General features: G+C 47.0%; 7 protein-coding genes across 7 annotated transcripts; 6 read left to right on the forward strand and 1 right to left on the reverse strand.

Annotated features, from left to right (window-relative positions):
• Positions 1 to 536: 536 nt before the first annotated feature.
• On the forward strand, positions 537 to 3686 carry BDCG_02644 (uncharacterized protein). Its single transcript, XM_045418193.1, has 4 exons — positions 537 to 1471; positions 1536 to 1762; positions 2024 to 2694; positions 2804 to 3686. The coding sequence occupies exons 1-3, from the start codon at positions 1336 to 1338 to the stop codon at positions 2204 to 2206; spliced, it is 546 nt and encodes a 181-aa protein (XP_045274826.1). The 5' UTR covers positions 537 to 1335; the 3' UTR covers positions 2207 to 2694; positions 2804 to 3686.
• BDCG_02645 (glycosyl transferase) lies at positions 2328 to 4165 on the reverse strand. Its single transcript, XM_045418194.1, has 3 exons — positions 3694 to 4165; positions 3189 to 3624; positions 2328 to 3100 (listed from the first exon to the last, which is right to left on the reverse strand). The coding sequence occupies exons 1-3, from the start codon at positions 3743 to 3745 to the stop codon at positions 2620 to 2622; spliced, it is 969 nt and encodes a 322-aa protein (XP_045274827.1). The 5' UTR covers positions 3746 to 4165; the 3' UTR covers positions 2328 to 2619.
• A 152-nt stretch (positions 4166 to 4317) lies between these two features.
• Positions 4318 to 7263, forward strand: BDCG_02646 (transcription factor Tos4). The gene is made up of 2 exons (XM_045418195.1): positions 4318 to 6356; positions 6468 to 7263. The coding sequence occupies exons 1-2, from the start codon at positions 4854 to 4856 to the stop codon at positions 6492 to 6494; spliced, it is 1530 nt and encodes a 509-aa protein (XP_045274828.1). The 5' UTR covers positions 4318 to 4853; the 3' UTR covers positions 6495 to 7263.
• A 48-nt stretch (positions 7264 to 7311) lies between these two features.
• Positions 7312 to 10978, forward strand: BDCG_02647 (monooxygenase). Its single transcript, XM_045418196.1, has 5 exons — positions 7312 to 8471; positions 8549 to 8668; positions 8740 to 8819; positions 8894 to 9215; positions 9291 to 10978. The coding sequence occupies exons 1-5, from the start codon at positions 8381 to 8383 to the stop codon at positions 10406 to 10408; spliced, it is 1731 nt and encodes a 576-aa protein (XP_045274829.1). The 5' UTR covers positions 7312 to 8380; the 3' UTR covers positions 10409 to 10978.
• A 440-nt stretch (positions 10979 to 11418) lies between these two features.
• BDCG_16610 (uncharacterized protein) lies at positions 11419 to 11655 on the forward strand (the record flags this gene model as incomplete). Its single annotated transcript, XM_045425819.1, has 1 exon — positions 11419 to 11655. One exon carries the CDS (start codon positions 11419 to 11421, stop codon positions 11653 to 11655), a length of 237 nt encoding a protein of 78 aa, XP_045280121.1.
• Positions 11656 to 11843: 188 nt separating this feature from the next.
• Positions 11844 to 12434, forward strand: BDCG_16611 (uncharacterized protein; the record flags this gene model as incomplete). Its single annotated transcript, XM_045425820.1, has 2 exons — positions 11844 to 12211; positions 12305 to 12434. The coding sequence occupies 2 exons, from the start codon at positions 11844 to 11846 to the stop codon at positions 12432 to 12434; spliced, it is 498 nt and encodes a 165-aa protein (XP_045280122.1).
• Positions 12435 to 12462: 28 nt separating this feature from the next.
• BDCG_16612 (uncharacterized protein) lies at positions 12463 to 13392 on the forward strand (the record flags this gene model as incomplete). Its single annotated transcript, XM_045425821.1, has 3 exons — positions 12463 to 12662; positions 12770 to 13238; positions 13276 to 13392. 3 exons carry the CDS (start codon positions 12463 to 12465, stop codon positions 13390 to 13392), a joined length of 786 nt encoding a protein of 261 aa, XP_045280123.1.
• Between the last annotated feature and the right edge of the window lie 636 nt (positions 13393 to 14028).

A 14028-nucleotide genomic window follows, 5' to 3' on the forward strand; every position in this document is an offset into this window, starting at 1 on the left:
TCCCGCGGTTGGTCGGCCCTTCTACCAGCAGGCGCTGGTGGTGATCGAGCTCTTTTGCCCCAGTAGCCTACACTAACAAACGCAGACAGCGCGTTTGACGCGCGGGGACGCTTTTCCCTCAACCGCAACAGATCCCACTATGAGGAACCAACCGCTCTTTTGCCTCAGTGTCTTGCACAATATCGTATTGTATTATCTCTGGGGGACTAAGATGATCAGCTTCACCTTTAGAATCTGACAAAAAATGTTTTGGAGGTGGGTGGGGCTGTGTGCGAGTGATTCTATTGATATCAGAGTGGCAGCTCTCTAAAATGAACGCAAGGATCGCAGAGTCTCATATTGTTTATAGGGAGGCCTACCGACACAAGGAGATGAGCTTTTTTAGTATTTCTTGAATATAAGGCTTTTTCATATTGCGATTGCTTTGTTGTCTTGGAATAAAAACAAATGAGCGACGCGGAAAGAAATAAATATCAAAATGTAATCTATCAATCTATCTCTAATAAAAGAATAACATTCATAAAATAAACCAGAAGCAACAACCTCTCCCACTGTTCATCCATCAGCAAAAACCAGTGGTAACCAAAGACTATCAGAAACCTTGAACAACCTCAATCAATTCTCGCTCTCGCACTTGGCCCCCTTGCCCCTCACGAAGAGATCGTGCCAAGATAATAAATAGGGTCCATTTGTTTGGGAGATTGAAATGAATTGTCAATGCATTTAAAAAGATGACGAGGGCGCAATTCACAATCTGCTCGTCCTTTGTGAGAGGGTATAGGTGACTTGATTCTCTTTGAAGAGTACTGTTTTGTTGCTGTTTTGACAGGGGTCGGCTAGAGCGCTAGTGAGCATAAATTATTCAATATCATTTTGATATGACTGAAGGAATCGTCCAACTTTTGATGTTTCATTTCATTTCATCCGTTTCATCATTCGAACCATTTTCCTTATTTTCAGTTGCCAATATGATGCAACCTAGTCAACACAAGGTGATACAAACAAAGCTCTACAGCTCCTCTATTACTTTTCGAGCCCACCATCGGATTGAATATCACGACGACGACCACTATAAACATCATGTCAGAACCGGTTGTGCGGACACCCGCCCACCAGGACATGCGCAAAGCTTTGGTGAAAGTTGGGCGAGCTGTCCGGGCCCTTCAAGATCATGAATTGGGTTCGGAGCAACTAGAATAGCTCAGTATTCGTGTTGTTCCCATGATTTTGGACGAAGCCTCACCCCCGACAGACCGAGGTTTTTCGCTGCATATCGCGAAGATTTGATGCCAGGGCTTTATGACGATAGCTATAGAGATCCATACAGAGGCTTAGATGATGAAACGACAGATGCTTTCACCCGGCCTATGGATCGCGCCTAAAAAATCAATCTATATCTATACCTCTGCGATTACATCAGCACGTGCATTGAGGATTGCAAAGTGGATAGCGCTCCTTGGACTGAGAAATGGTATTTTACGCAAATCCATCAAATTCTTTGGATCTACCATTTCATCCACCTAACTTGTATCAAGTGTCGGAGAATACCCTTTCACGGGCTTATATGAATTTAACCAACCGCAATACGGCTTCTGATATGGATGGCTCCACCCACCCACACGTCAAAGGAGTCATGTACAATAATAGTAATAGCTTGATGGCCACAGAATCCACAATCCTCCGCGGCGAATTGCTTCCCGTCCTCAAAATTATGCATGGGCAGTTTCGCCAGGCCCGGTTCGCTTCTCACATGATCTCGCCGGTATGTACAGTACATGTACAAATACATGTCTATTTACCTTCCCCTCTACATGAAAGCGAATACTGTTGGTAGTATTCGGAGTAGTTGGTTGTTACTATTATGAATCTAGCTACTACGTGGCATCTTTTTCTGCGGCGTAAGCCCCTATCGGTGGCCGCGGTTGCCTCAGGGGATCTAACAAATACACATTAGCAGCTAGTTCTTGATCACTTCATTCCGACATTTTTTGAGGATGCAGTACACTAACAAATGTATTAATAGGTTTTGTTGATATCGCTCATGGGATTCAAAGCCCGAGTACTCGAAGTATATTTCGAGGATGAGACTCTGGTCGTGCGTCCAACCAAGCTGTACGATTTCACTCACGGCAACGATGCAGCTTTCAAAACATTTACCCAGTGGTATCATGGCAAGCCAATTGGGGATACTGTCCGCGCTTCTTGATTTATTTATGATTTTTCCCCTTCGGTAGTGTTCTTAAATCCGTCTGTCTTTTGGTTATTGGGAAATGAGAATTGGAATGCTAACGGGAATCGGGAATTGGGAGCTGGGAATTTGGGCTTGGCGGAAAATATGATTTTATAGAATTCTGTTCACATTTGGGAAAATAACTAGAGGTAATATGTAGAGCCAGGCAAATCGCATGTGGCGCTTTTAACCTACAAGGAGATATCCAGCGTGAAATATCAATTTATATAATCTCTCATTCAATCTTTTCAATTGCTCTATCCGAACCCGAGGTATCAAAATCGATGAAATCAGAGCTAAAAGGGTATCTTCTAGTCCAAGCTGCCAGGGGACAGAAAAAAAAAAAAGAGCAATAGATATCCAACAATATCCAAAAAAATAACCACATACTAAAAACCATCCGCCTTTATCCCGCTCTTCTCCTCCTCTTCCAATCTCTCTCTATTAACCCTCCACCACCAGCGGTGCGTCTCATCTACCTGCGCTTTCTCCTTTTCCTTCTCCTCCTCCTTCTCATCCCACGGCTTCGGACTCAAAATATAATGCACATTCTTAACTTCTATATCCCTCCAGATCGCACTATGCACCCCTTCCCACCGTAACGTCTTCAGGGCATTATAAATATACGGCAACGGGACCCAGCGACCCGGGAACAGATCTGAGAGCAGCGACTGGTCAGCGAAGGCGTAGTTGGATGTTGACGACGGGGTTTGCAGGACGGCGAGGATTTTCTCGTAAATAGCGGTAGAAGGATTGACGACCTGGAGGCCTCCGTTGAGCACGGCTAGGCCAGCGGTTGCGGGAGCGCCTTGTGTTTGCGCGCTGGTAGGGTCTGAATGTTGGGTTGTCAGGGCGCAGTTGGATGGGATCCTGTGGCGATTGTGTTAACGGGGGGCTGTTTCATGTATTGGGTAGGTATGGTTTTTGCGGAATTGGCAAGGGGTTTGGAACGGCGAACCAGTCTTTGGGATAATGCGGTTTCTTCAACGGGTTACACACGCACGCATGGCTCGCAGCGAAAACGCGGAGGCCCTCCCCCTTCAGCGCTGGATCGTCCAGCTCCATCTCCATCAGCTCGTCCATGTTGCGCAGCACCAGCATGTCGCTGTCCAACTGGACGACGCGATCATATTCCACAAGCGAGAAGGGAGTTAGCTTGCTCCAGCAGTCGTAGAAGCGGGTGTCATTACTGTAATCCTTGTGGGCGGCAGGGAGGAGATAGGGGATATGCTTGGCTGGGATGCCCCTCACTTGTAACGCCGAATGTCCCTCTGGTGGGAAGGAGTCTGTGTAAAGCGCTACGAGGGGGTATTTGGAGCCGACTTTTTTCAGTGAGTAGTCTAGGGTGAGGAGGCCCGGGAGGTAGTCGGAGTTGGTGATTAGAGTGGTCCATACTGCAGTAAAGTTGTCAATACAGGAATCAGGAGAGAGTAATAGTTATTTTATGAAAGCCAGGTCTTCACCTTTTTTCGGCGCATCTCCCCGCGCGGGGTTGGTAATAGTAGGTTCTCCCATTAAATCGTTCTAATATTTTGCGTTGGAGGCGGCTTAGGATCCGAAATGAGAGTCGCCAGAATAAGATCGAGGGCTGTAACGTTTCTCTGCTGAGAAGTAGTGTTCATATAAATAGGGCCTATCCAAAAATGCTGTGGGTAGTTGATCTAGAGAGAGGGCGAGTGCGGATATAGATATGGATGGATATACTCCGTATATCTATCTAGACAGGTCAGCACCAACGCACAGTCAACAAACGTGGTGATGCGACTAGACGGTTACAGCACAGGTATCCACAGAGTAACCCTCTTATAGTCTACGGGTGCTGTTTGTATTACTAATGATGTATTATTATTTTCCTGATATTTTCGCCATTCTTCTGCTGTAGAAGATAACTTGCTGGCGGTGGTTTTTTTCGCCTTTTTTGCTTATCAGATCGGAGCACGTGATAGCGGGGCAAAATTAGAACATCCTATTAGGGAATAGCGTCAATTTAAAATTGCAAACCAAATTTCACGTGATTTCCATACACGCGTTGATGACTTAGCAGCAAGCCGGGGCGGGTTGTTTACTGCCAGTGATGTGGATGAAGAGAAGACATTCACAGGGAAGGTTTAATATTGTCGGACTTGAGAGTATTAGAAGAGAGGCTGGTTTATATTTTGGGCTGTTCCGGCTCCTGCAGTCTATTTGCTATCCATTATTGTTTGCAGTGCTTTTAGCCGCGCACCGCGAGCCCTGGCTGGTGGAGCTGTTGACACGCGTAGAGTCGAGCAAGCGTGTGCTTCTCGCCCTGGCGTCTGCTCACTCATCTTTCTGCTTCCATTTCCCACACAACCTCCTCTATCCGCCAATTCTCTCTTCTCTCTGCCCTCTCCCTCCTGAGAGGTTCCTGTATTTCTTCTTTTTTGCTTTTCTTTTCGGTTTTCTTGTCCTATCATTTGCTATTATATCATTTGTTCTAAGCTTTTGTCTTTTCTACTTTAAAAGTGTTCCAAGCGTGAGCCTCTTTTTATATAGCCCGTTCCACGAGCAATTGGTGGACTTCGACGCGATTTTTTCAGAGACTAGGGTTCTAGAAGGGATAAACTGCTCGACTAATACGTGTTCCGGCTCCTCATTGCTCAGAATGGAGTCCTCTCCCCCGAGAGCAGACACCCTCTTGTCTCCCATCGCCGGCGTGAAGAGGCCTGCCTCTCTTCTCCCGGCCTTCGAACCCTCGTCTTCTCCGTCCTTGCCTCGTCCCTATAAACGTCTGGCACGCGAGTCCGGTGATGAAGCGTCGACATATCCAACCCCAGTTCCCACCTCTTCTACCGCAATCTTGACCTCCTCCCCTCCTCGCGTGCAGGCAGCTCGCCCGAGCCTTAAGCGAACACACTCAATGGTTTCTGAAAGAGCTCCATTAGCGACTGTGCCTTCGGTAACGCTACCGCTGTCAGGGGAGTCCATTCTGATGGGTAGATCAAGCGCCTCTTGCCATTTTCAACTGTCAGCCAGTCGATTGATTTCGCGAATCCATGTTCAAGCCACATATAAGCCTTCGACAAACCCGTTTGATCGAGATAGGATTGAGATTCTTTGTACTGGGTGGAATGGAATCAAATTGCATTGTCAAGGAAAAACTTATGAATTGAACAAGGGCAAAACTTTCACCTCTGATATCAAAGACGCAGATGTAATGATCGACGTGCAAGATGCACGAGTGTTAGTCCAGTGGCCCAGGCACGAGCGAAAGGACTCTGCTTCGACTACTACGTCCGATCAGACCTGGGAAGAGAGTTCCCCCGTGAGAAAACCTCGTACTGCCTCGCACCCGCTCCCAACCAGCCCTCTACGAAGCCGTGGACGACTCGCTTCCCCAGTATCTCCGTCTCCTGCTGTTCAAGCTCTCCAACCTTCTGAAACCCCTTTGTTGACTCCCAGCCGCTCAGTGCATAGTGCCGTGGTTGTATATGAAGATGAACCATCTCCCACTCGTCAAAAGGATTTCAAGTCCGTCTCCCAGCTTATAGAGGTAGCTTCGAGCCCTTGCAATAATGGGAATCTTCAGAACTCCATGACTAGCTCTTGCGATGGGAAGGTCGAAGAGCTATCAGAACATGACGAAGAAAACGACCCGATCGTCCATTCTTTTGGCCCCTTTGGGGATAATATCCTTCCCCGTATGGCTTCATTCAACGCAGGCACCTCTCCTGTTCGATCTCCCCTTGTCAATACTCGAAAACATGTTGTTTCACCCCGCCAGAGCACCACCACAACTAAACCTGCCAAAACCGAGGATAACCAGCATACTCTCAAGCATAAAGTACAGAACCACGTTGTAAATCAGCTCGCATTTTCTCGATTGTCATCAACCCCACTCTCGACGATTATCAGCCAACTCCCCTCAGAGCTATGGAAGAAGGCCCCTTCAAGTAATGGCGCTTTTTCTATCCCGGAGATCAAATCTATCATCGGCACAGTCGCTTGCATTGGGGAAGTGAGCCGGGAAGGTAAAGACGCTGCAGGCAAACCCTTGGAAAGCGAGTTTTACTACATTCCCGACCTGGACGAGGATGAAAAGCGAAAGGAGGCTGTTGTTAATGACTTGATGAAACCTGGGTTGCGGAGTTGCAGAAAACAACACAAGGTTCGAGACACTCCACTTAAATCGCCCATCTTTCTCATTCCCATGTCCCATTTTCTATGTCCCATTTCGTTTATTTTTCCATAGTTTTGTTAACTCAAGTTCATGAGATAGCAATATTACTGGCGGAAACCCAAATAGCCGAGAGCCGTCCGGAAGGGAAAATTTATCAATTGTTCCTTTGACCGAGTCGAGTCGAAAACACTTGAAGCGTCCGGATTTTATGAATCACTGATTGACTGACAAGTCCGTTGAAAATGACATAATGTTAAGATTAATTTCTCCTCTCTGGAGAAAACACCAAATTTCAATTTCTTAATATTTTAGAAAACCGAAAGAGACAAGATCCCCCCCATCCCTTTCAAACAGAAAAAGGAAAAGAAAAAGGAAAAGAAAAAAAGCCCAAGAGAAGTAATTCCATCCTATTCTTTTCCAAATTACCCTTCTCGCGTACAGTTTTTTAAGCATTAGCATAGCGTTATTTGGGCACTCTATTCATTTATCTACTATATCCCTAGCCTCTGTTTTTCTTTCCCCTTTTCCTTTGTTGTCTTCGTGTATTTTTCTTTGGACACAACCCCCCATCCAGAGTTCTCATTTCTTAAATACCCGAAATATCTGCAGTTGACCCTATATCCTATCCCCCATTATTCCCATCAACTATATATCCCCGCAAATTCCCCCACAGCCAACGTCCAAACGGCCCCTACCCATGAAATATCTATCAAACTTTCTCCCAATCCTACTCCTGACACGGGAGATGTATGGAACTTCCCCTAACCCAAAATCGCTCGGATAGGAGGAATTTGATAGATGTATGTATGTATGTACTGTATGTAGCAATTAATGTTTTCTTTTTCCTCGTCTTCTTTTTATTTCGTTTTCGTTCATTTAAAATTTACCCCTTCCCACCAGTGAAGTGCTTGAGTAGGAGCCTTCGTTTCCTTCCAAGGAAAAAAACCGTGGTGCGTATATATATAACATACATTCCAAGGTTTAGAGGAAGTCGTTCAATTCGTCAACACAGTGGATGGATAATTGTTCTTGCGAGCGGAGTGCGGCTGACATGAGCCGGTCCCTGTCGATTGCAGTCCCTCCTCCCTCGAGTCCTCATCGGCTCCTACTATTTCACCAAGGCCGAGTGCGTGGTTATTATTATATCTACGGCAGGGCAGCCTCCATTTGACTCAAATGTCGTTATAGGCTGCCGCCGTAATATCCTTGGAATATTAGCCTCGGCTCGGGTTTGCTGCTCCCCGCTTCACCGCTCCAAACCAGCCCCATCACCGAACTCTAACCAGCTACCCCGTACTCCCTACCTAGGTAGTATAGTATGCCACGCGCCCCTAGACTTCTGTTGATATCCAGCATGTTTGTCCATGGCAGACATCTAGATACCCGGCCATTTACTACGGCCATGAAGCCGCATGCACAAGACACTTGGGAGCTAGCTCACTATTGCTCGTGATGATTGAAGCCCAAGCACCAAAAAGCTTACGGGAAGCCATCAATATGTCGGCCCTTTCGGGTTTCCTTGTATTCGGACATCCTATCGGATCAGGATGAGGCCCCTCGGCCTTTTCAACCTTGGCTAAAGCCACCTACAGCAAGAAGAACCAGGAGCTTGATAGCTTCCTCGGATCATGGGGATCCCCACCCTGTTACCCCGTCCATAGCGCCCTCCCCTCAAGAAAGAAGGTGGCTCACTCTGATGAGATGTAGAGGATTTTCCCAGGGAGTTTGTGGAGATGGGCTCAAGATCAATTATTAGCCGGCTCGGGTAAGTCAGAATTAATGGGCCTGTGATGCTGCAGTGATGCGTAGCTGTGGTTCTTTATAACTGCCTGCAGCTGCATCATCTGTCAAGAGCCTCAATCGGGTCGTCGATTGACTCTGTTGAACACTTTCTTTCAAATATTTGAAATATCTCCCGGCTGAGCTAGGGGCATTTGCTGCCTTTCTTTCTTTTCTCGCTTTTTTCCCTCTCCTGCGGTTCCTTCCGTAAACATTATTAGAGTAAAATAGCCATGGTGTCAGACAAATGCTATCCTCAAAAGGAGGTGGGGAATAATAATTACACAGAGGCCGCTGTGGTGATTATTGGCGCTGGTATTTCTGGTATGTTAGAGATCCAAGGGACTCATCCTTTATATGTACCGGAAGCTTAGTTGCTAACCCCGTCCGCGTCGCAACAGGTATGTGCACGGCTATTAGTTTGTTGAATAATAATATTCACAACTTCGTAATCCTCGAAAAGAGCGGAGGACTTGGTGGGACGTGGCGCGATAACAAATATCCAGGCTGTTGCTGTGACAGTATGTTTCTACTTTCAAAAAATGCCTTGTTCTCGTTCAACTTGGGATTTTTCTTGCTAATATCAGGCCAGTCAACTCTCATCTTTACAGCTATTCTTTTGAACAAAACCCGAGTTGGACAAGGCTGTACCCCGGCCAGGAGGAGATTCTTGTACGAGGCGTGCCCACTCTCCCTTTACCGACATCTGATTCTCGTTTTCCCGACTCTAACTAAAGCTATCACAGAGGTACCTTCATACTGTAGCCGAGAAGTACCAGCTGTTCCGTTTCATTCGTTTCAATTCCGCCGTCGAGGAAGCCAGATGGGACGACAAAACCCGCAAATGGCGGACCGCGATAAAGGTAGCAGGCGAGTCGAAAGACGCGGAATTTGCAGACCAATATACGCTCACATCAGATTTCCTTGTTTCTGCCGTTGGCCAGCTCAATTCGCCCGCCTATCCGTCAATTCCAGGAATAGAAGGTTTCCAGGGAAAGATCATTCATTCTGCTCGGTGGGATTGGACCTATGATCTCAAGGGAAAGCGGGTTGGCATTATCGGGAATGGTAAGGTTTTCGTGTTTTTGATTTCCGTTTTCTCTCCTCTTGCACAGATGTAGTAGCTGATAAAAATTTCTGTAGGGGCAACGGCTGCTCAGATAATCCCAGTAATCGCTCCTGACGTCGCTCAGCTAACTGTATTTCAAAGAACACCTAACTGGGTTGTACCGAGATTAGATACTGCGATCCCCAAGCCTATTAGGGCACTATTTCAATACTTCCCGCCTTCCCTTTGGAAATTACGTAGCTGGATGATGGACCTGAGAGAGGATTTCCACGGCGCCATTGCGGACCAGGACTCGAAATACGCGACGCATGCCCGCACAGCCAGCCTGGAATTGATGAAGAAACAACTCCCCAACCGCCCGGAACTGTGGGAAAAGCTAGTCCCCGACTACCCAGTAGGTTGCAAGCGCGTCATTATCAGCGACGACTACTTCCCAACCTTCCTACGCGACAACGTCACGCTCGAAACAAGCCCCATCACCCAAATTACCAAGAATGGCATCAAAGTGGACGGCGCCGAGCACGAATTCGACGTCATTGTACTAGCAACGGGTTTCCGCACTGTTGAATTCATGCACCCGATCCAGGTCTACGGGATAAACGGCCGAGCGCTCTCGGATATATGGTCCGATGGCGCCTGCGCCCTGTACGGAATTACCGTCGAATCCCTCCCCAACTTCGGCATGCTCTATGGCCCCAACACGAACCTAGGCCACAACTCTATAATCCTTATGATCGAGGCGCAGACCAAGTACATTCAGGCGATGATCAACGCGGTGCTCAAAGCACGCCAAGTAGGCGAATCGCTCACGATCCTACCGGATCCCAAGCGTGTTGATGCTTTTAACGACGAGCTGCAGAGTACACTTGAGACGACATCGTTTGCGCATCCGAGCTGTCGAAGCTGGTATAAGCGTGCGGACGGCAAGGTTACAAATAACTGGTCGGGAACTGTGGTGCAGTATCAGAAGATTCTGTCTAGGGTTAATTGGGCCGACTTCATATTGGATGGGTATGGTGCGCAGCAGCTGCGGGTGAGGCAGAAGAAGACATATGTGGGGCGTGTGAGGGAGGAGTCTCTCTTTACGTATCGGACATGGCTGGTGACCATGATCGGGCTGTTGGGAACCTGGGTTTTGTTGGCTAGGAGGGGTTCCTTGGTGTTGGTGAAACTGAGGGCTTTGATTATTTAGTTGATTTCCATTTCCACTTCCTCATGATCTCACATATATTTTTTGTTCCTTTTCCTTTCCTTTTTTTTTAGAGGGTGATTAACATATTTTTAATTTTTGTTGGTGTTAGATATATCTTGAAACAATATACATTTGTTTCTCAACTCATTCTTTCAGAGGTTAGACTCGATGGATCTGACAGTAAGACTGTCTCATTACCCTACATGTCCTTAGACAAGTTGCCGCTATTCCACGTTGCAAAGCTTGTATTGTATTGCACGTAGAAGTGAATATCTTTATCCCAACCCAATATGTAGTCAGGTAGCCACATATAGCACACACCAGATGCTTGAATTCCACTCCATTAGGCTGGACTAAATAAGCCATATTAGGCAATCTGCATAAGGTCCCTTCAACCTCCTCGTCTTCAACTCTTTAATATTGCTGTCTTCGTTTTCTTCGTTTTCTTCCTTGTGAAACAGGCTTGCCTGGTAATCCTGCTTGATTGGGCGGGTATTCACGTCATTTCAACGAGAGAGAAACTGTCCTCAAACACGCGCAAATGAGAATAAAAGTTTCATAACATGCTCTTCTGATGCCCGTTTCCCACCTTTCTCCCAGCAGGAGGGAGAACACTGCTCCCAAGGTTCTTGGGACAGGAGTTCCTTGCTTTGATGGTACCTCTGGCTGTTTGATTAGAAACTCTCCGAATGTTGACGCTCCGGACCCTCGTCCTTCCGCCCTTGATCAGCAACTGCTTCGGATTTAAAGAACTTGAAAATATATCTGTGGGCGAAGCAGAGGCTGAGAGCTTACAAGGGCGCGAAGTTGGCTCTGTAACTACGGCTATTTTTGGAGAACTTTAAATTTTACTTTGTCTGCTATAAATATAGGTGGTTCCTGTAGCAGCTCAAGGGAGTCTGTGTCTGAAAGCTCAATATTTTATATGAAAAAAAGGTTGAGCTCATGACATCAACAAGTACCGTCTTATCACTTCTCCAGAGGTCAAAAAATAGTGACAAACCCTCAACATGGTTATCGCATCCAGTACACCTAAGCTTATAGCTGCAGGCGGGCTTGCTGTGGTTGCAACATTCCTAGCACGTTTTCTCATGCGGGGATTTTCGATCCGGCGGAGGTTCTACAGAATGAAGGCCAGCGGGATTGTGGGTGAAGTCAAATGCTTGCTTGGGCATTATCTAATACCTCAATTCCCAAAGCCGACGGTAGGACTGGTAGCTGTAGCAAACATCCAACACCAGGGTTGAGGCTGACATCCATCATAGCCCATCATCTAGCCTTATTCACCATTCCTCGGCCATCTCCCATTGATGAGGAGCTTGAGCGAAGGGTTACCAAGCGACGCTCATCGCTCGTATTCCACGATGAAGATAGTCCAAAACTTGGGAGAAATACTTCCCCGGCGCGAAAAAGTGTCCGCCATTGATCTATATGGATGGTGTGGCCCTTCATTGCTCAGCCTATAATCACGGTTATCGATCCTGAGCTCTGCTCGCAACTTACGCAAGAAACACCTCAGCCGAGGCATCCCATGTTCGGATGGGCTTTAACACCGGTGACAGACGGTATTGACTTGATATCGATGAACATGGCTGACCATGAAGTATGGCGCTCTCGGCTGAATCCGGGGTTTTCGTCTCGGAACGTCATTCAAAACATGCCCACCGTCCTGGAGGAGGTTTCCATCTTTGCTCAAAAATTGAAAGACACTGCGGATGCGGACAGTCTTGAGTGGGGCAGTATGTTTACCCTGTACGATGGAGCGGTTGCTCTGACTTTTGATGTCATTTCAAGATTTGCACTGTAAGACCCTACCATTTCCTATTACTCCGGACAGCAGGGGGCTTCCCTTTTCCACTTCCTCCTTTCTAACGCTAACGAGACATGCAATAATAGTGATCTTCATCTCCACGAGCAAACAACGGGTCCTGGGCCACTGCTTACGGCTCTGAGAAATTTGATTTCGCGCGTTAAGCTCAAGAACATCAGGACCAGGTTGGAACGGCTTACCCCTGAATATAAATAAGCACTTTGTATCGGAAAATGCCGCAACTATGCGAGATATTCTCTTGCCGCAGGTTCAGTCGCGCTTCAGCGACACTCTTGAATCAAAGAATCAGAAAAGAGTTATCGATCTTGCTATCAAAGACTTCAAAGAGCGCCGCCAGCAGCCAACACCCGAGTTTATCTGTATCAGTATAAGCAACTTAAAGGCGTTCTTGTTTGCTGGTCATGACACCACGGCTCAGTCTATGTTAGTTTGATATATTTATATTTCCCCCATCACTTCATTTCTTGCAAAACCCACAAAGTCGTCTAGAAATACCTGTTTCATATATGTGTTCTAACTAAGTACCCTAGTTGCTGGTTACTCTACGAAATTTACAAACGCCTCGACATCCTCCAAAGACTACGCGCAGAGCACGATGAAGTGCTAGGCCCCGACCCAAAATCAGCAAATAAGGTGTTCCAAGAAAGCCCTCATAAGGTGAACGAGCTACGCTACACGGCGGCAGTCATCAAGGAATCGCTCCGCATCCATTCTCTAGCCAATATATTCCGGCAAGGCAGCGCTAGATTCAACTTCTCGCTTGACGGCATGTGGTATCCCACTTACGAGTGCAAGATCCAAACAAGTCCGACGATGACTCACATCCATCCAGAACTGTGGCCTCGCCCGACGGAATTTATACCAGATCGGTTCCTGGTTTCGGAGGGCCATGCTCTGTATCCTCTTAAGAATGTGTGGCGACCCTTCGAGCTGGGAAATACGAAATGGATCGGGCAGGAACTGGCGGTGTTGGAACTGAAGCTCGCGTCGGTTCTTACTGTACGTGAGCTGGAGTTTGACTTTAAATTATGAACAGTGGGACGTGGTGCAGAAAAGGGATGGGATAGGTGCGGCGGCGGAGACTGTTAATGGTGAACGCGCGCGTACAGATCTGGAGAGGGTATTGGTTGTGTCAAAGACGATTTACCAGTAAGAGTGAGGTTTAGAAGATAGCTGGATATGACCAGTGCCTGCAGGATGTTCCATATTGTTGGAGATGACGAAACATGATTTATCAAGCAATAGTCTGTATATGAGCAGTGTATTTTCTTGAGGTAGCAGCAACAAGCGCGACAAACCCCTGATGAACTGGATGAACTGGCCGTTTTGACGGATGTGGTGAATGCTAAAGAACCGTCCAAACAAGGTCTCATGGAGCACTTGCTGCACTTGTTCAATGAAGACAATGAGTATCTAATGGATACGTGGGCAGCAATTGTTCTTCCCCTCACGGTTCCCACAGGTAGTTGGTTGTCAAGAAGTGGATTTGTGCCTTGTATGGTGCATTCATCAATCCTTGAAAGTCCACGGCACCCTATTAAATATCCTCTTATACAACGTCCCACTCGCACCTTCGCAGAGCTCAGTCGGGAACGAATCGGTATGACAACCTACGGAAAGTTATATGTAGAGGCTCGCCCGAGAGGACCCCGCCGGTTTTAGCCCTACCTGGTAGTATACAAGAACATAGAATATAAAACTACAAACAACGGGCAAAGAAGGGAAAGTTAAAGCAAACAAATGCGCGTGACAATATCCAACGGGAGAAAACGGCGTGCGGGGCGAGGAG

This window comes from Blastomyces dermatitidis (assembly GCF_000003525.1).
Source record: "Blastomyces dermatitidis ER-3 genomic scaffold supercont1.3, whole genome shotgun sequence".
NCBI lineage: Eukaryota > Fungi > Ascomycota > Eurotiomycetes > Onygenales > Ajellomycetaceae > Blastomyces > Blastomyces dermatitidis.

Bases quoted from the DNA above. Each gene is read 5' to 3' on its own strand.
- BDCG_02647 (XM_045418196.1), top strand. From the start codon at position 8,381: ATGGTGTCAGACAAATGCTATCCTCAAAAGGAGGTGGGGAATAATAAT. The intron at 8,669-8,739 runs GTATGTTTCTAC...ATATCAGGCCAG, and splicing joins TCCAGGCTGTTGCTGTGACA to TCAACTCTCATCTTTACAGC. The intron at 8,820-8,893 runs GTACGAGGCGTG...AAGCTATCACAG, and splicing joins CCGGCCAGGAGGAGATTCTT to AGGTACCTTCATACTGTAGC.
- BDCG_02646 (XM_045418195.1), top strand. From the start codon at position 4,854: ATGGAGTCCTCTCCCCCGAGAGCAGACACCCTCTTGTCTCCCATCGCC. The intron at 6,357-6,467 runs GTTCGAGACACT...TTCATGAGATAG, and splicing joins GTTGCAGAAAACAACACAAG to CAATATTACTGGCGGAAACC.
- BDCG_02644 (XM_045418193.1), top strand. From the start codon at position 1,336: ATGATGAAACGACAGATGCTTTCACCCGGCCTATGGATCGCGCCTAAA. The intron at 1,472-1,535 runs GTATTTTACGCA...ACTTGTATCAAG, and splicing joins GCTCCTTGGACTGAGAAATG to TGTCGGAGAATACCCTTTCA. The intron at 1,763-2,023 runs GTATGTACAGTA...ATGTATTAATAG, and splicing joins CTTCTCACATGATCTCGCCG to GTTTTGTTGATATCGCTCAT.
- BDCG_02645 (XM_045418194.1), bottom strand. From the start codon at position 3,745: ATGGGAGAACCTACTATTACCAACCCCGCGCGGGGAGATGCGCCGAAA. The intron at 3,625-3,693 runs GTGAAGACCTGG...ACTTTACTGCAG, and splicing joins GGGAGATGCGCCGAAAAAAG to TATGGACCACTCTAATCACC. The intron at 3,101-3,188 runs GTTCGCCGTTCC...CAATCGCCACAG, and splicing joins CCGCATTATCCCAAAGACTG to GATCCCATCCAACTGCGCCC.